At 36.6% G+C, this 21391-nt stretch overlaps 1 protein-coding gene across 1 annotated transcript in view; it reads right to left on the bottom strand.

The window, feature by feature from the left end:
- PRDM15 (PR/SET domain 15) overlaps nt 1-21391 on the bottom strand; it is a 169835-nt gene that overhangs the window by 122438 nt on the left and 26006 nt on the right. Inside the window, exon 2 of the mRNA XM_027843599.1 lies at nt 689-734. Coding sequence (XP_027699400.1) covers nt 689-734 — 46 coding nt within the window. The remainder of the gene's footprint in view (nt 1-688; nt 735-21391) is intronic.

Genomic DNA, 21391 nt, shown 5'->3' with positions numbered 1-21391 from the left:
AGCGCACAATGTTCCCCCGGTTCAGCTCACTTCACTTTGTATCAGTTCATATAAGCCTTCCCAGGTTTTTCTGAAAGCATCTTACTTGTCATTTCTTATAGCACAGTAATATTCCATTATAATCATATACCACAACTTGTTCAGCCATTCCCCAATGGATGGGCATCCCCTCGATTTCCAATTCCTTGCCACTACAAAAAATGATGCTACAAATATTTTTGTTCATATAGGTTCTTTTCCTTTAAAAAAAAAAGTTCTTTGTGATACAGATCTACTAGTGCTATTGCTGGGTCAAAGGGTATGTATACTGTTTTATAGCCCTTTGGACATAGTTTAAAATTGCTCTCCAGAATGGTTAGATCAGTCCACAACTCCACCAAGAGTGCATTAGTGTTTCCATTTTCCCATAATCTCTCCAACACTTGTCATTTTCCTTTTCTATCATATTAGTCAATATGATAGGTGTGAGGTGGTACCTCAAAGGTGTTTTAATTTGCATTTCTTTACTCAATAGTAATTTAAACCATTTTTTCATGACCATAGATAGCTTTGATTTCTTCATCTGAAAATTGCCTGTTCATATCCTTTGACCATTTATCAACTGGGGAATGACTTGTATTCTTATAAATTTGACTCAGTTCTCTATATATTTGAGTAATTTCCATATTCTTTTATGTGATATACTCACAAATAAACATAGTTTCATCACTGCCATCTTCAGCCATTTCTGAAACCTGTCAAAACAAAAAGGAAGGAATCAGTTAATACTAATGAAAATGGCATTCGGAGGGGCAGCTAGGTGGCACAGTAGATAGAGCGCCAGCCTTGGAGTCAGGGGGAATCTGAGTTCAAATCCAGCCTCAGACACATAACATTTGCTAGCTGTGTGACTCTGGGCAAGTCACTTAACCCCAATTGCCTCACCAAAAAAAAAGAAAAAAAAGAAAATGGCATTTGGAAAGGATCTTTGGGGAGCCAGTGCAAATTAGAGTGCTTTAAGATTTGGAAAGCACATTTAGGGGAAAAATAGAAACCCTAATTGTTTTGCAACATTTTGATGGGCTAACAATATAGGTAACCCAACCATCTGGTGGCCTAATAATAATTCACAACTGCTACTGAAGAAGAAACAGAATAAACTATGCAAAGACAGTAAAAAGAGGAAGGTCTGATCTACTGCTGTTCACAAATATTTGTTTTCCTTGGATAAGTGATACCTGCAGTCTGGTCTAAATGGTTACCTCGACCCTACAGTTTCATCTAAAGGGACTTCTCTCACAATTGTAAAAAAAGTATTGGTCATCAGTTCTTGTTTCCTGCCCTTAAACAGGAAATGTCTTCTCATTCTGATAATAAACCCTATCAGTGGCATGGTAAATGTTTCTCTAGAAGGTGCCCCCTTTTCTCCCTTGAAAGATTTCCCTTTTTTCTACCCATGCCTCTGCTGTGAAAGGTGTCATTTATCTATCCTAAATTGCCAGAAAATGCTGTTGATTGTTTACTTAAAGTGGATGTGAAAAGTTATAAAAACTAAATCTGTACTCTAAGATGTCAAAGCAGCTTTCAGCAGTTGTCTTAGCATGCTAATATTTTTCTTTGCTTTTAGTTTGGCCTCCTCTCTGACCTACAGTCATTCATTGGACCTCATCTTGGTACAGAAAATTCTCCAACATACTTTACAAATACTACTTTCACAACAACCCTGGAAGGCAGGTGCTATGATTACCTGCATTTTATAGATGAGGCAGGCAGAAGCTGAATGCTAAGTCAAGACTCAAACTTAAACCTTCCTGTCTCCACGTCCAGGGCTAATATCATATTAGATTTTGTCAACATTCAACTTCTTTCCAAATAAACAAGGTTTTTAGATATCACATTTTTAAAAATTTATTCATTTATCTATTTTGTTTGTTGTTCAGTCATGTTCAACTTTTCGTGACCTCATTCGGGATTTTCTTGGCAAAGGTGCTGGAATGATTTGCCATTTCCTTCTCTAGCTCATTTTACAGATGAGGAAACTGAGGCCAACAGGGTTAAGTGACTTGCCTGGGATCACAGAACTAGTAAGTGTCTGAAGCCAGATTTGAACTCAGTCTTTCTGATTCTAGGTCTGATACTCTATCCACTGCACCACCTAGTTGCCCCTATTTATTTTATAGGAATTTATTTTTTCTATCTCTGCCCGCATGAACTGAACAATTAAAAAAATTTTTAACAAATATGGACAGTCCACCAAAAAAAAAATTCCATATTGTCTAAAAATGTATGGCTTCAATCATTCCTGGAAATGTGACGAGATTTTTTTTTTAATCACAATTTTCAGATCAAAGAATTCCTAAATACCTCTTCTTGACCATTTTTCCACTTTGGTCATTTTTTATATTATGCTCTTTCATTTTCTTGTTTTTTCAATCTTCTGATTTTAAGATTTCTTGCTGTCTCAGTGAGACATTTCCTGTTTTGCCTATTTAAATTTTCAGAGCATTTAGTACTTGGGTGAGGTTTTTTACCATCTGCTCCCAGATCTCAATTCTCCTTGCCATTCTCTCCTCCCTAGCTTTGCATTGTTTCTTTTCTTTCATTTCTTCCAAGTACTCTTATAATCCTTATGACCAGGGCATTTTTTTTCCTTCCTGAATCTTGTAAGTGAGCACTTAGACTTGTGGGGGTTGTTCTCTTCCTCAGGGTTTACCCCTAGACTGCATGCAGTCCAAGGTATTTCCTCATAGTAGTAGGTATTTTCTTTGGCTTGCTCAAAACTGGGGGGCTTGTGTCTAGATCAATTCTGCTCCTTTAGTCCTGAATGGTACTGACAGGCCCTACCTGGACCTGAATGTAGTGGACAAACTTTGGTCCCTTCTTCCGCAGGAATTGTTTGGCCTTGTTTCTTTGCTGTGGTTCAGACCTAGATTGCCTGGATATAGACTTGGACTTAGATGCTCCATTTCTACTGTAGCCAGGGCACTGGGAGGAACTGAGGCTGCGGCTTTTTTCTCCAGTTGCTCCAAGGACTCCCCAAGGTCACCCTCATAATGAGTTCAGCCCAGGTCCTTTGCAGGGCTCTTCTCCCCCTTTCTCTTGCTGCAGAGCTCAACTGTTTCTATAGTGCTCTAGGGGTAGGCTACAACTGAGCTGTGCTCTGCCTAGGGCTCCTTGATGAGGTCTTATCAAGGGGCTACACTCATGGGCTGGGCTCTGCCTAGGAGGGTCTCATTCTTGTTACATAGCCCATCCTGCATTATGTTCTATCTGGGGTTCTTCTCCCATCCCATTGGTGCTGGGCTCAGAGGCTACTTTAGTCCTGAGCTTGGCCTAGGACCTCCCTCTTGTCACAAACTCCAGGGCAGTCCCCATGAGTTAGACTCTGCTTGGGGCCCTTACCTTCGTGCTATTGGGGTCTAGGAATGCTCTCGAACTGGGCTCCCAGTATGAGATCACCTCAAGCCTTGGGGCCCTTGACCCAAGGCTTGCCCTATATCTATCCTGTACTGGACTCTTTTTGGAGCCCACCTCTAGTTGCCCCACAGTTGTTTTGCTCTACAAAACTACCCTAACTTATCTACTTCAAAGTGTCTCCAGGATCCTAGTGTTCCTTCTGTGTAGGACTGGGCTAAGTAATGTAGTTTACACTATTCTTTTTTAACTGCTGCATTTTTAATCTTTACCGAGGTATTTGCAGGAGATCTGGGCTACTGTAGTTCCCAACATGCCACCATCTTCCTACAATTCCCCCATTTTATCTCTTTACATCCTTGAGATCATATCATTATTAATGTTTAATAAAATAATTAATTTGAATTTTAAAAATAATTTTAAATTTAAATTTTATATTTCATAATAATATATATAATATAAAAAATAAAATTTAAAAATACTATAAACTTTAAGTAGAAAGTGTTCTTAATCTATAAAAACATAATATATTTTACCATAATCCAATTGCAGCACAGTATGGTAAAAAGATCTATAGTCAAAGAATATGGATTCAGATTTTGGATTTGCTACTTAGTAGGTAAGTGGCCGAGTCACTTTACTTCTCTAGGTCTCTGTTTCCTCATTTGTAAAATAAAGGGTTTAGTCCAGAAAATGGGTTTATGACCTTTTTTGTGTCATGGTTCTCCCCCCTGCCCTCCAATAGTCTATGGATTCAAGTAATGGACTCCTTCCAAGAATAACTTTTTTCTTTTTTTTGCTAGGCAATGGGGTTAAGTGACTTGCCCAGGGTCACACAGCTAGTAAGTGTCAAGTATCTGAGGCTAGATTTGATCTCAGGTCCTCCTGACTCCAAGCGTCACCTAGATGCCCCAAGAATAATGTTTTTAAATGAATAAAATAGAAAGGATGACAAAGGAAACAAATTATATTGAAGCAAAGATAGAATTTTATTTTTCTATCCCATATCTAAGGACCTTTCCAGCTCTAAATGTTATCATGATGACCCACATCAATCACCATTTATAAAGTAATCACCATAAAAATTATTCAAATGGGAAAATGTATCTGCAATTCCATTAATTTGGATGTTCCCTGTACAACATAGATCATAAGCAATCAATGCCTGTTCAACCCCAAGAAGATAGAGGCTTTCCTTGCTTTCTCCTGACATCTTCAGTGTACAGGTTGAGCACTCACCCTCATCACTTGTTCCCACATCATGATTATCTTGTCTTTTTTGATCATACATTTCCCTGACGACATCCTTTATTCCAATTCTTCTGTAAAGTTTCATTAAAATAAATAGGAAAGTAGAGAACAGTCAAAATGGTAGAGGAGGAAGTAGCCAGAGCTCCTAGACAGCCATTCCACAAAGATCTAGAAAAAGCAACTGATAGAGATGAAAATCCAAGAAAAAAAATCAGTCATTTTTCTAAACTAAGTGTGCATAAGGAAACAGAAAGTTCTGTGGACACCAGGGAAAGCACGACAAGCCCTGCAGCACAAGAACTGAACAAGGACTTGCTAGTGGCTGTTAATAGAGCAAGAAAAGGTCCCAGATAAAGCCCCAGAGGGGCCTGAGCTTGTGGGCACAAGATTCCAACTACCCGTTCTGTTGTTCATACCCCAGAACTGTATCATAGACTTAGAAAAGATTAAGGTAGTACGGGACCTATGCATGAAGATAAAGTCAACAGCAAAGAAAGGGTGCAGGTGAGTGAGAAACACGTACAGAAACAGGAAAAAGCAATGGGAATTAACCAGGAGCAGAAAGGGGTATCTTGGATCTGGACCCTGTCAATTCTGAAGCCTGCAGTGAAATAAACAGGGCAGGAAGCCAAGATCAAAGAAGTGTCTGCAGTTCTGTCGCTCTGAACCTGCAGATGGCTTACGGTGACTGAGTTTTAGTCTACTGGAACTCCAAATCAGGGGTAAGCCTACAATTGTATTGTTCAGAATCAACCTCAGGTCAAGAACTTGCAGAGCTCACGCCAGGAAGACTTTGGGATCAAATGATTGATGCTCCTGAGATCCTTGAATAACCCAACTTTCAAAACACTGAAAAAGTGTTTTGACCAGATGAGGTCATTACGGCTGAAGCACTATATTTAATGGAGGTCCATATGAGGGATAACGAGAGGGAAATCAACCCTAAGAAAATCCATGGTCCAGTCTGCTCAGTCAAGTTTGAGAACATACAGGGCTTGAGGAAAACCCAGAGGATTCAGAGAACAGTCCCAAATAAACTGAATGACTCCTGATCAATGCATCCCCATAATCTAGAAGGAAGCCCAGAGTTCTATGGGACTCTTCAAGCTTTAGAGAACCCACATTCTCCATCTGGGGATACTGATGGCCATCATTTACTATGTCAGCTGCAAATCTGCTTCTTTTATATGTGGCCCATCATAGACTACAGCCCTACAAGCAGGCTGTCCAGAAGTCTCATTCCATGATAATGCTGCAAGGCCACATTTTTGGAGGTCTCTGTCTATAAAGATCAGCCTGAGTGGAGCCTTTGGCAGGCACAAAATGGTAGCCAGAACAAGCAAACATTAGGCTTCTGGAGCTACAAGTTTTCCGAAGCACTCACCTATTCCTGGGTCCTAATTGCTACTTGAACAAATGATTCAGTCACACAACCACCCTTTGCTCAGAGTTCCCTATTATGTATTGGATGAAGTCAGATGATCTATCCATCTCCCTGGGTCTCCTGCCTGATTTGCAGCATCCCTTGAGGAGGAGAAATGCCATTCCATGTAGAGATTTATGTTCAGGGATGTGTTTGATGAGAAGGCCTCTAGCTTGTGACATTCTGTGATTCTATAATCTATTTGGATTCTAAACAAGACATCATCAACAGTGGCAGATACCTTTTGGAAGTGCACACATATACATACACAGTGGTTTTATCTCTATGGTTGCATTTATCACAGTCTTGTATGATCATAACATACCAATGGAAGACACCTAGTAAACACAGAGGCTTTTAGGTTTAATTTGCTCTATTATAATTATAAATAATATCTAATATGAATTTTTTTTTAAAAAGCTGGATCTTCAAAAAAAAAAAACAAAAAATCTTTGATCCATCCTTCCTTGCTATTTTACCAGATCTCTCCTCCCTTTTGAGGCTAATCTCTTTAAGAAGGTCATCTATAAGAGGTACCTCTACTTCCTTTATTCTCACTCTCTTCTTAATAATTTTCTACAATCTGGCTTTTATTTTATTTTTTTAAAGCACAAGAAAAAAAAACCTCATTATAAATATGTATAGTCATATGAAACAAATTTCCAAATCAGCCATGTTCTTTAAAAAAAAAAAGGCAACAAAAGGAGAAAAAAATACATTGAATCCGTACTCTGAGTCCATGAGTTCTTTATCTGGAAGTGGACAGAATGTTTCATGAGTCCTTTGGAATTGTAGTGGGTTACCGTTCTGATCAGAGTTACTAAATCTTTCACAGTTGATTATCTTTATAAAATTGTTGTTACAATATAGATTGTTTTGCTGGTTCTAATCACTTTGTGTCAGTTCATACCGGTATTCCCAGGTTCTTCTGAAACCATCTCCTGCATCATTTCTTACAGCACAATAGCATTCCATCCTGTACATATAAAAATTTGTTCAGTCATTCCCTAATAGTGGAGCAACCGCTTCAGTTCCCAATTCTTTGCCATCACAAAAATGGCTGCTACAACTGTTTTTATACATATGAGTCCTTTTCCCCTTTCTTTAATCTCATTAGAATATAAACCTAGTAGTAATATCACTGGGTCTGAAGGTTAAGTACAGTTTAATAGCCTTTTGGGCTTAGCTCCAAATTGCTTTACAGAAAGGCTGGACTAGTACATACTTCCACCAGCAGTCTACCTATTTTCACACATCCCCTCCAGCATTTCATTTTCCTTTTCTCTCATGTTAGCTAATCTGACAAGTGTGAGGTGGTACCTTTATCTGAGAAATTACTGTAAAAGGTTTTCCCTTTTTCCTGATTATCTACTAATTCTAACTGTACTGGTTTTGAAGATGCAAAATCTTTTTAATTTTATGTAATCAAAATTATCCATTTTACCTCCAGTGGATCGCTCATTTGGTCATGAACTCTTCCCCTATCCAAAGATGTGACAGATAATTTCTTACCAGCTCCACTAATTTGCTTATGATATTGTGCTTTATATAGAAATCATGCACCATTTGGAGCATATATGGTATGAGATGTTGGTTTATGCCTAGACTCTGCCAGACTGCTTTTCAGTTTTTGTCAAACAGCGAATTCTTGCCCCAACAGCTGGAAAATTTGGGTTTATCAAATACTATTTTACAGTGTTCATTTGCTTCTGAATATTGTGTACCTAAAATGTTCCACTGATTAACTTTTCTATTTTCCCATACAGCACAAATTGTTTTGATGATTATAGTTTTAGAATATATTTTGAGATCTGGGACTGCTAGGTCCCCTTCCAATTTTTTTCATTGATTTTGTTCCTTCATATTAATTTGTTGTTATTTTTATCAGCTCTATAAAGTAATTCTTTGGTCATTTGATTGGTATGGCACTGAATAAGTAATTTAGGTAGTATTTTATTTTTATTATATTGACTTGGCCTAACAATGAACAATATAATTTCAGTTATTTTGATCTCTTTATTTGTGTGAAGGGTTTTATAATTTTGTTCATATAGTTCCTGTGCACATGTTGGAGGGGGACTCCCAAGTATTTGGTAATATCTGTAGTTATTTTAAATGGAATTTCTATTTCTATCCCTTCCTGGGGGGTAATATGCAGAAATGTTAATGTTTTCTATGTTTTTATTTTGTATCCTACAACTGTGCTGATTTTAGTTAACTCATTAGAGTTCTCTAGGTAAACCATTCTAGCAAATACAAAAAAGTGATACTTTTGATTCTTCTTTGACTATACTTATTCCTTCAATTGTTTTTGTTGTTGTTGTTCTTATTGTCTTATTGCTAAAGCTAGCATATAGACTACAATACTGAATAGAAATGGTAATCATGAAAATCCTTTCTTCACTTCTGATCTCATTGGAAAGGAACCTAGATTATCCCAATTACAAACAATGCTTGCTCTTGGTTTTAGATAGCTATTGCTTATCATTTTAATGAAAGCTGTTTATTCAAGTGCTTTCTGTTGTTTTTAACAGGAATAGGTATGGTATTTTGTCAAAAGTCTAAACGCATTGAAACAGTTAGGTGTGTGATTTTTGTTGTTGCTATCGCTAGGGTCAATTAGGTTTATACTTTTTTCAAATACTAAATGAGTCCTGCATTTCTGACATATATCCAGTTTGGTCACAGTACATGATCTTTGTGAAATATTGCTGTAAACTCCCAGCTAATACTTAAATATTCGCATAAATATTCATTAGGAAATTGGCCTATAGTTTTGTTTATTTATTTTGACTCTTTCTGGATTAGATATCAATAATATTTTATCATAGAAGGAATTTGAAAAGAAGCTTTTTTTACCCTATTTTTATTTTTTAAATAATATTTTATTTTCCCCAATTACACGTAAAAACAATTTTTAACATCTGAGTTTCAAATTTTATCCTTCCCTCTCACCCCTTCCTCATCCCTAAGATGGTAAACAATCTGATTGACGTTATATGTGTGCAATCATGTAAAACATTCCCATATTAGTCATTTTGTGCAAGAAAACATAAAGAAAAAAATATCAAATATTAGCAAAAATATAATAAATACAGAAATATAGTTCAGACAACATCAGTTCTTTCTCAGACAGCATTTTTCATCATAAGTCCTTTAGGATTGTCTTGGATCATTGTATGGCTGAGAAAAGCTAAGTCAATCACTGTTGTTCATCACAGAATGCTCTATTACTGGGTACAATGTTCTCCTGGTTCTCTCACTTCACTTTGCATCAGTTCATGTAAGTCTTTCCAGGTTTTTCTGAAATCCTCTTGCATGTCATTTAAAAAAAAATTTAATTAATTAATTTTTCTTTTTTGAAATAATATTTTATTTTTTTCAATTACATCCAAAGACAAATTTTAGCCATCTTTTTTTTAAAAATTGAGTTCCAAATTTTCTATTTAACACCTAAAAATAAAATAAATGAAAGATAAAAAAATTTGAGTTCCAAATTTTCTCCCTCTCTAAGATGTCTTGCTTGTCATTTCTTACAGCACAATAATGTTCCATTACAATCACACACCACAATCTGTTCAGCCATTCCCCAATTAATGAGCATCCTCTCAATTTCCAATTGTTAGCCACCACAAAAAAAAAAAATACTCATTTTTTGTATAAATAGGTTCTTTTCCCTTCTTAAAACTCTCTTCGGGATATAGACCTAGCAGTAGTATTGCTGGATCAAAGGGTACGCACAGTTTGGTTGCCCTTTGAGAATAGTTTCAAATAATTCTACCATCAGTTGACAACTCTATCAACAGTAAATTAGTGATGCAGTTTTCCCACATCCCCTCCAACATTTATCATTTTCCTTTTTTGTCACATTAGCCAATCAGATAGGTTTGAAGTGGAACCTCATGAGTTGTTTTAATTTACATTTCTCTAATCAAGTAATTTAGAATATTTTTTATGTGACTATAGATAGCTTTGATTTCTTCATCTGAAAAATGTCTGTTCATATGCTTTGACCATTTATCAATTGGAGAATGACTTGTATGCTTATAAATTTGACTCAGTTCCTTATATACTATATATTTCAGAAATGAGGCCTTTATCAGAGATACTTGCTATAAAATCCCCCCCCATATTTTATGTTTTCTTTCTAATTTTGGTTGCATTGATTTTGTTTGTGCAAAAACTTTTAAATGTTATATAATCAAAATTATCCATTTTACATTTCATAATATTCTCTATATCTTGTTTGGTCCTAAAATCTTCCCTTATCCATAGATTTGACAGATAAACTATTCCTTGATCTCCTAATTTGCTTATGGTATCACCATTTTGGTGTAAATTGTGTACCTTTTTCATTATATTGGCTCAGCTTACCCATAAGCAATTAATATTTTTCCAATTGTTTAGATCTGACTTTATTTGTGTGAAAAGTGTTTTGCAATTGTGTTTATATAGTTTCTGGGTTTCTCTTAGCAGGTAGATTCCCAAGTATTTTATAATGTCTACAGTTATTTTAAAAGGAATTTCTCTTTCTGTCTCCTGCTACTAGGTTTTCTCAGTAGTATACAGAAATGCTGATGATTTATGTGGGTTTATTTTGTATCCTGCAACTTTGCTAAAATTGTTAATTATTTCAAGTAGTTTTTTAGTTGATTCTCTAGGATTCTCTAAGTATACAATTATATTATCTGCAAAGAGTGATAGTTTTATTTCCTCATGGCCTATTCTAATTCCTCCAATTTCTTTTTCTTCTCTTATTGCTACAGTTAGTGTTTCTAGTACTATATCGAATAATAGTGGTAATAATGGGCAACCTTGCTTCACTCTTGACTTTACCAGGAAGGGTTGTAATTTATCCCCATTATAGATAATGCTGGCTGATGGTTTTAGATAGACACTACTTATTTTAAACCACATTTAATATCGGCACTAAATTTGTTGTTTTTGTAAATAGTATTTTATTTTTTCCAATTACATATAAAGATAGTTTTCAACAACATTCATTTTTATAAGATTGAGTTCCAAATTTTTCTCCCTCCCTTCCTCCCCCTCTCCCCAAGACAGTAAGCAATCTGATATAGGTTATAAATGTGCAATCGTGGGTTTTTTTAATTAATTAGTTAATTAATTTTTTGTTTTCAACATTCACTTCCTTAAGATTTTGAGTTCCAAATTTTCTCCTCCTCCCTCATCTCCCCCCTCCCCAAGACAGCATGCAATCTGATATAGGCTCCATATATACATTTATATTAAACCTATTTTCACATTTGTCATGTTGTGAAGAATTAGAACCAATGGGAGCAAGCACAAAAAAGAAACGGAAAAAAAAAGAGGGAGCAAAATAGTCATGTGTAATCATGTTAAATATATTTCCACATTAGTTATATTGTGAAAGAAGAATCAGAACAAAAGGGAAAAAAACACAAGAAGGAATACAAAGAAAACAAAAAAGTGAAAATAGTATGCTTTCATCTACATTCAGACTCCATAGCTTTTTCTCTGGATGTAGATAGCATTTTCCATCATGAATCTTTTAGAACTGTCTTGAATCACTGTATTGCTGAGAAGAGCTAAGCCTATCATAGTTGATCATCACACAGTGTTGCTGTTACTGTGTACAATGTTCTCCTGGTTCTGCTCACTTCGCTCAGCATCAGACCATACAAGTCTTTCCAGGTTTTTCTGAAGTCCATCTGCTCATCATTTCTTATGGCACAATAGTATTCCATTACATTCATATACCACAACTTGCTCAGCCATTTCTCAATTGATGGGCATTCCCTCAATTTCCAATTCTTTGCCAACACAAAAAGAGCTTCTATAAATGTTCTTGTACATGGAGGTCCTTGTCCCTTATTTATGATCTTTTTAGGATACAGACCTAGCAGTGGTACTGCTATATCAAAAGGTATACTTGCAAATTTCACCAATATATTTGTGTTGTAAAAGGAATTTGGTAGGACTCCTTTAACTATTTTTCCAAATAGTTTAAATAATATTGGAATTGTTCTTAAAATATTTGGTAGACACTAAGTCTATATTCCAAAGACATTTGCACAAAAGTATTTATAGGGGCAGCTAGGTGGCACAGTGGATACAGCACCAGTCCTGGAGTCAGGAGGACCTGAGTTCAGATCTGGCCTCAGACATATAATACTTCCTAGCTGTGTGACTCCAGGTAAGTCACTTAACCCCAACTGTCTCACCCCCCCACCCCACCCCACCCCCCAAAAAAGAAAAGAAAAGCATTTATAACACCTCTTTTCATGGTGGCTAAGAATTGGAAATCAAGAGGATGTCCATCAACTGGGGAATGGCTAAACAAGCTGTGGCATATGATTTTGATGGAATATTATTATGCCATAAGAAATAACAAGCAGGATGATTTCAGAAAAACGTGGAAAGAGTTATATGAACTGATACAAAATGAAGTGAGCAGAACCAAAAGAACACTGTACACAGTAACAGCGATATTCTACAATGAAGAACTGTGAATGACTTAGCTATTCTTAGCAATATAATGATCCAGGACAATCCCAAAGGACTCATGATGAAGCATGCTATCCATCTCCAGTGAAAGAATTGATACTATCTGAGTACAGGCTGAAGCATGCTATTTTTTACTTTCTTTCATCCTTTATTTAAGTCTTCTTATACAAAATGACTAACATGGAAATGTTTTACATGTATAAATACACATATATAAATTATATACACATGTATAAATTATATCAAATTGCTTACCATCTCAGAGAGAGGGGTAGGGGAGGAAGGAAGGGATAGAATTTGGAATTCAAAACTTTTTTTAAATGTTTAAAGAAATTGCTTTAACACGTAATTGGGGTAAAAATAAAATATTTAAAAATATTTGGTAGAATTTACTTGTGAATCCATCTGGTTCTGAGAATTTTTTCTTGGGGAACTCATTTATGGCTTGTTCAATTTCTTTTTCTAAGATTATTTAAGTATTTTATTTAGTTTTCTCTTAATCTGAGCAATTTATATTTTTGTTAAATATTTATCCATTTTACTTAGGTTGTTAGATTTTTTTGGCATATAATTGGCCAAAACAGTTGCTAAATAATTGTTTTAATTTTCCTCTCATTGGTGGTGAATTCACCCTCTTCATTTTTGATACTGGTAACTTGGTTTTCTTGTTTTTAAATTAAATTAGCCAGTGGTTTATCTATTTTATTGCTTTCCCTCCATAAAACTAGCTCCTAGTTTTATTTATTAGTTCAATGTTTTTCTCACTTTCAGTTTTATTCATCTCTCTTTTAATTTTCAGAATTTCCAATTTGGGGTTTAATTGAGGATTTTTAATTTGTTAGTTCTCTAGTTATTTTTAGCTGCATGCCCAATATATTGACCTACTGTTTTTCATTTTATTGGTGTAGGCATTTAGAGATATAAATTTTCCCCTAAGTATTGCTTTGGCTATATCCAATGAATTTTGGTATAATATCTCATTGTTGTCATTCTCTTTAATGGAATTATTGTTTCTATGATTTGTTCTTTGACCCACTCGTTCTTTAAGACTACATTAGTTTCCAAGTAATTTTTAATATTTCCATAGCTGGTTTTTTAATGTAATTTTGATTGCATTATGAACTAAAAAGGATGCATTTAATATTTCTGCTTTTTCTGCATTTGTGAGGTTTTTATGCCCTAATAAATGGTCAATTTTTGTGTAGGTACAACGTGCTGCTGAGAAAAATGTATATTTCTTTCTATTCCAATTCAATTTTCTGCAGAGGTCTATCATATCTAACTTTCCTAAAATTCTGTTCATCTCTTTAACTTCTTTCTTGTTCATTTTTTGGTTAGATTTATGTAGTTCTGAGAAGGGAAGGTTGAGGTCACCCACTAGTATAGTTTTACTGTCTAGTTCTTCCTGTTATTTTTCCTTTAAGAATTTAGATGCTATATCATTTGGCAAATATATGTTTAGTACTGATATTACTTCATTGTCTATGGTACCTTTTAGCAAGATGTAGTTTCCCTGCTTATCTCTTTTAATTAGCTCTATTTTTATTTTGCTTGTCTGAGATCATGAATGCTATCTTGCATTTTTTTTAACTTCAGCTGAAACACAATAGATTCTTCTTCAACCTTTTACATTTTCTCTGTGTGCCTCTCTGCTTTAAGTGTTTCTTGTAAACAACATTCTAGTTTCTAGTTTTTAATCCACTCGATCTGCTTCTGTTTTACAGGTGAGTTCATCCCATTCCCATTCAGTTATGATTACTAATTGAGTTTTTCTCTCCATTGTATTCCTGCCTCCCTTCTCCCCTTTCATCGTGTAGCTCCTCAAAAGTGTTTTACTTCTGTCTACCACCTCCCCCAATCCACCCTTCCTTCTGTCAATCTCCCCCACCTTTCTTTTATCTCCCTCCCTTCCAACTTCCCTGTAGGTTTAGATAGAGAATTTAGTATGGGTAATGCAATAGTCTTTTACCTAGTGCCATCAAAGGGACTCCTGTAATCTCCTTCTGACCAGTTGTCTGACCCCCTTACCATCTCTGGGCTGTGTGCTCCGGAAGCCACTGCCACCAATGCAGATGTTCCCAAGACCTGCCGCTGGCTTGCCAAGGTGTGACCTGTGTTGCACTGTGCTCTACTCTCACTTCAATGAGACAGACCTTTTCTTCTGACCTTGTAAGTTGCTTAGGCTAGAAAACTGTTTCACCCTGACCTTTTGCTGGTTCTGCCTCTCCAGAATTCATTCTGAGATACTGGGTTTTTTTGTTTGTTTGTTTTTGTTGTTGTTTTATTTTGTTTTTCTTTTTCTTTTTCTTTTTTCTTTAGGCAATTGGGGTTAAGTGACTTGCCCAGGGTCACACAGCTAGTAAATGTCAAGTGTTTGGTCTGAGGCTGCATTTGAACTCAGGTCCTCCTGACGTCAGGGCCGGTGCTCTATCCGCTGTGCCACCTAGCTGCCCTGAGATATTGTTTTAAAGTTGTTTTGAAAGGAATTTTTTTTTGGGGGGGGGTTAGGCAATGGGATTAAAGTGACTTGCCCAGGGTCAAAGTAAGTATCTGAGGCCAGATTTGAACTCAGGTCCTCCTGAATCCAGGGCCAGCACTCTTATCTACTGTGCCACCTGGCTGCCCTTGACGGGAATTTGAAAGAGCTCATGTGAATCCCTGCCTTTACTCTACCATCTTGGCTCCACCTTGTATATTTTCTTACTATTGTCATCTTTAATTAAATTATTGATGATTTCTATAATTTGTTCTTTGACCACTCATTCTTTAACATTAAGTTTAGTTTCCAGCTAATTTTTACTATTTGCTTCAAAGGTCCTTTATTGAATGTACTTTTAGTTGCACTGTGATTATTAAAAGATGCACCTAATATTTGTTTTATCTACTTTTGTCTGTGAGATTTTTGTGTCTTAATGTATGGCCAATTTTTTGAAGATCCTATTCACAGCTGAGAAACAGCTATACTCTTTTCTATTACCATTCAATGTTCTCCAGAGATATCTATGATATTTAACTTTTTAAAAAATTATATTAATTTCCTTAACTTCTTTCCTGTTTATGTTATGATTAGATTTAGATAGTTCTGAAAGAGATAAGAGGAGGTCTCTGACTAGTATAGTTTTACTGTATTTCCTCTTGTTTATTCTATTTTCCTTTAAGAATTTGAATGCTATGTCATTTGCCACTTATATGTTCCATATTGATATCAATGCATTGTCTCTGGTACCTGTTAATTCTCCATTCATAACTCTCTCACACAGCTCTTATTTCTGCATTTTTGCCTCTATTGCTTTTATTTGGTTTTAAAAAATGTTAATATAGCACCAGCCTTGAAGTCAGGAGGACCTGAGTTCAAATATGACCTCAGACCAAACACTTGACACTTAATAGCTGTGTGACCCTGAGCAAGTCACTTAACCCCAATTGCCCCCCCCCAAAAAATTGTGGATAGAGCACCGGACCTGAAGTCAGGAGGACCTGAGTTCAAATCCAGCCTCAGACCAAACACTTGACACTTACTAGCTGTGTGACCCTGGGCAAGTCACTTAACCCCAATTGCCTCACTAAAAAAAAAAAATTTAAACTAATTTTTAATCTCTTTCTTTAACTCTTCTAAGAACTCTTGTTGGGCTTAAGTCCAATCTACATTTTTCTTTTAGGTTTGCTTGTAAATGTTTTCAAAGTTATTGCCTTTTCCTCTGTTTATATCTTGAGCTTCCCAGTCACCATAGTAGCTTTTTATGATTGAGTTCAACCGTTTTCTCATTCTTCCAGCCTACTCCTCTACTTTGGACTTCATGTTAGTTCTGCCTCTGCTCATTTCTGGGGAGCATATCTTTCCTGATATTCTATCTTTTTATGTCCTTCTTCTATTTTTATAATTCATTCTGGGGGCTTTTAGGTTTTTGGTGCTTTCAAGGTAGTGTGTTCTGGGGAGATATTTGTTCACTGCCCTCCTGGTATGAGCTCTACAAGTTCCTCAAACAGGTTTCTGTCTATTGGATTGTGTGTGTGACTGACTTTCAAGTAGACACCACTGGACTCAACTACTATTAATTTAATAGTAATAACTAAGCCCTCTAGCAAGTTCTGCAGGTTCATAACGAATGAAATATCGGACTCTCCTTTGTCTTGGTTTCTTGCCCTGGCCATTCCACCGCGGGCTTACGTGCTGGGCTAAAGATTCGAACTGAACCCCTCTACTGCTCTTGGGCTCAGAGTCACAAAACCAAGTTCTTAGAACTTGTTCCTTCCTCCATATACAACTAGGGCCTCTCTCACATCTTCAACCACTCCTCTCTACCCTGGAACAATGATCTAAAACTGGGTAATGAGTGACAGCTGTCACCTGGCATCCTGTTCCCAGTGCTGGTTCAGGAGTACTCTAGTATCTCTTTCTGCCCTGACGTTCACTCTCAGTCCCCCTATGGCCCTGCGTGCTAGATGTTCCACATTACTGCCACTGCTGCTTACTACTACACTATGGTAAGCCTCCTGGTCAGTCGGCATCCCTGTGTCCATAGACCTCTCTACATCCTAAACTGCCCTAATGTGGAAAAATGACTCACTGTGACTTTTTCTTGGCTTTCCCAATCAGAATTCAGTCCAGTGTGTTTTCTTAGGGTTGTGGTGAAGGAATGTTGAGAAAGGTAAGCAAAAATGCTGACTCTTACTCTATCATCTTGACTCTGACCTCATTTTTAAAGAGAAATTGCTCTCTCCAAAATTACTAATGACTCTTAATTGTCTCATATGTTGGCCTTTTCTTGATCTCTGTACTTCTTAATTTTTCTGTAGCCTCTGACACTCAATAACTCTTTGATACTCTCTTCTCTCTAGTTTTCCTGACATTACTTTCTCCTGGTTTGTCCCTTATATAAGTCCGACAGCTCTTTTTCAGTTTCTTTTGCTGGATCTTCAACTAAGTCATGCTCACTAGACATAGATGTCACCCAAGGATTTATCCTAGAACCTCTTTCCTTCCCCCTCTATTCTATTTCACTTGGTAATCTCATCATCTCCCATGGATTCAATTATCATTTCTACGCTGATGATTTGCCAATTTACTTACCAGCTCTAACCTCTCTACTGACCACCAGCCTTGCCATTTTCAACTGACTTTTGGACAACTCAAATTGTATGTCTTATAAACATCCTAAATCAGTACACCCCAAACTGAACTCATCCGTCCCTCCTCTCTAACTTCCCTACTATACCGAAATACACTGTAATCCTGTTAGTCACCTAGGCTTGCAACATTATTGTCACATTTAACTCATTCTCTTTCACTTTTCCATATCCAATTTGTTGCTAAGTCCTGTCAATTTTACTTTTATAATATCTTTTTTTAATGGAGTTGGATCTTTAATTTTTTTAAAGATCTCCCCATAGTAATAAAAAGTACAAAGACTAGACCTTCATATTTAAATTATATTATAAAATAAAATACATATTTCTATATATATAGCTGGAGACAGCTGGCAGAGTCAAGGGCCTGAGAGAATCCAGTCTCTCCATCACAACAACGGACATATTCTGATGAAGCACCCATGGAAAACAGTAAAGAGTTCACAGCATAATCTGAGAATGTGAACAACTCATGGATGTTTTCAAAGAGTCTAGTCTGATGCATTTCCAAACCAACATGAAAAGGGGTAGGGGGAGGAGGGGAAGGAAATCTAATTTACATGAAGAAATGGCTTTGCTCATCACAACCTAGCAGTCAAGACCTACTGTCTCTTACAAAGGCCACCTCTCCTCTTATTATCTCCAGTTTATCCTGTATATAACTTGTTTGTACATAGCTGTTCGCAAGTTGTCTTTCCACATTAGAATGTGAGCTCCTTGACAGTTAGGGGTCAGGTTTTGCCTTTCTTTTTATCCAGCACTTAACAGTGTCTGATACATAGCAAGAGCTTAATGAATGTTTACTGATAGACTGAAACCATAAATGCCATCAATGCCAATATCCAACAGAGACCAGGAATGGGTGAATGTATCTGGCAAAAGAAAAATTAAGTATAATGACTGCATGTCAAATCCAGAAGAGCTCTATTATTATGAGTTCTATTACTGAATTCGTGATATGGCACAATGATTTGAAATTCAAGAGCTGGGAATATGAATTATCACTTCCCCACTAATAGGAAATTCACCATTTATTAGCTAACTCTAATTTCCCCCCCCAAAAAAAGAGCAGTCTGGTAACTGACCTATATTGAAGTTTAAAAAAATTAAAACTATCATATTCTTTTAAGTTGCTAGATAGAATGCATTAAAAAAGGATAGAACTTTTTTGTGGTTAAAGAAATGGCTAAAGCATTTCTGCAGATATATCAATTCAGAAATGCTTAGAAATCTGACATCACAACCTTGCTTTCCAAGTATTATGGATAGAACATTTACCTTCTTTCCTAAATAAAGTTCTAAATTCAATCAGTCCATTTGCACACAGTATGCAAAAATAAAAATATGAATGCTTTTGAAAACAGAGGAATATGCAACTTACTAGTCGTAGACCTGCTATTATTTCAAAATGAAACAAAGCTGGCAAGGATCACTGAGCAGAGGCCAGCCTCCCAGGAGGCTAGAACAAGGCAAGTTTAATATGATAAAATTTAACTGGGATAAATGCAAAGTCCTATACTTTCTTAAAAAATACACAGTGCAAGTATAGAATTCAGGAGGTATGTCTAGTAGGTTTTAGTGGAATGCAAGTGCAATATGAGTCAACAGTATGACAGAGCCAACACAACGAAATCAATCTTTTTTGTTATTCAGTTGCTTCAGTCGTATACAATTATTTGCGGCCCCATTTGGGGTTTTCTTGGCAAAGATACTGAAGTGGTTTACAAAATTTGAACTCAGGAAGACAAGTCTTCTTGACTCAAGGCCTGGCATTCTATCCACTATACCACCTCACTGCCCAAGATCATTCCTGTTTTTTTGGTTTTTTTTTTTTTGCTTTTTTGGTGAGGCAATCAGGGTTAAGTGATTTGCCCAGGGTCACACAGCTACTTAAGGGTTAAGTGCCTGAGGCTGGGTTTGAACCCAGGTCCTTCTGACTCCAAGGCCAGAGCTCTGTTCACTGTGCCACCTAGCTGCCCCTCCCAAATCACTCTTTGTTTGCAATAAATAAGAATGCGGTATGCAAAATGAAAGGGATAAATGTCCAATTTCACTCACAAAATCACAGAAACTAAGAGTTTTAAGAAAGTTATCTAGATTAATGGGTATATGAAAGAATATTCATAAAGTAACCACTCAACCTCTATCTGAAGAGGTCCAAGGAGGGTAAATCCACCAATTCTTGAGGTACTTTCTACTTTTAGACAAATGTTTTTGGAAGCTTGTCCTGCTATCAGGCCTAAATTTTACTCTTTAAACCTTCTTCCTGTTTCTCCTAGTTCTTCCCTCTGGGGCCAGTCAGTAAATCAGCAAGAATTTATTAAGTGCCTACTGTACACCAGGAACTATGCCAAATACTGATGATACTAAGAAGGACCTAAAAAAACCCCAAAAAACAAAAACACAAACAAAATCAGTTCCCTTTCTCAAGGAGCTCACAGTCTAAGGGGGGAGACAAGTTGGAAACAACTATCTACAAACCAGATAAAGATAGCATAAACTGTAGATCATCAACAGAGGGAAGTGAATAATCTAAATGAGACTAGGAATGTCTGAAAATAATTTGGCAAATGAAAAATTAAATATAATGATTGCATGTCATAATGTATAATAACTGGGCAGGTAGGTGGTCCAGTGGATAGAGCACTGGGCTTGGAAATCAGTGAGACTCATCTCCATGAATTCAAATACAGCCTCAGATATTTATTAGCTGTTAGACTTGGGCAAATTGCTTAACCCTGTTTACCTCAGTTTCCTTATCTGTAAAATGAGCTGGCAAAGGAAATGGTAAACTTTTCCAGTATCTTTGCCAAGAAAGCTTCAAAATGGGTCACAAAGTATCAGATTCGACTGAAACGACCGAACAACAAAATTGTACATCAAATCCAGCAGAGCTCTTTACTATTATGAATTCTATTATTGAACTCAAGTGATATGTCACAATGGCTTTGAAATTCGGGAGCTGAGAGTATGAATTAAGGGGGTGCCTATGCATGGTAGGTATTTAATAGATTCTTGTTGACTTACAAACTAGAATTAACGGGGAAAGTCTTCCTGTAAAAAGTAGGATTTTAGCTGAGATCTTGAAGGAAAACAGAGAGACCAAGAGACAGAGATAATGAAAAAGCAAAATTTCATGCACGGGGGACAGCCAGTGAAAACAAGCAGAATCAGGAGATGAAGCATTTTGTGCAAAGAACAATATCGAGGCTAGTGTCATTGAACTGAAGAGTACTTGGTAGGGAAGAAAGCATAAGAATAATGGATAGGTAGGAATGTATCAAGTTATGAAGAGTTCTGAATGCCAAACAGTGTTTTCTATTTAATTACAGAGGTGATAGGGAGCCACTGGAGATTATTAAATGGGGGCTGTCATGGTCAGACACTTACTAGCCCAGTGATAACCCGTTTCCCTTAGATTCCTCAGCAGTAAAATGGGTATAATAACAGCACCTACCTTATACGGTTGTTGTGAGGAATAAATGAGATAATATTTGTAATGGGCTTTGCAGTGCCTGGCATACAGTCCATATAAATGCTTATTCCCTTCCTCTTCAGTTCTGCACTTTAAGACCACTTTGATAGATAGATGGAAGATGGAATGGAGAAACACTTGAGGCAAGGAGACCAGCCAGCAGGCTGCCCCAGTTGTCCAGGCGTGAGGTCCTGAGGGCCTGCAGCTGGACTGTGACAATGTCAAAGAGAGAA

Source organism: Vombatus ursinus, unplaced genomic scaffold (genome assembly GCF_900497805.2).
Source record: "Vombatus ursinus unplaced genomic scaffold, bare-nosed wombat genome assembly UNPS02014924.1, whole genome shotgun sequence".
Lineage (NCBI taxonomy): Eukaryota > Metazoa > Chordata > Mammalia > Diprotodontia > Vombatidae > Vombatus > Vombatus ursinus.
Note: the sequence above shows the minus strand (reverse complement) of the source record. Positions and strands in the feature narration are given on the sequence as shown.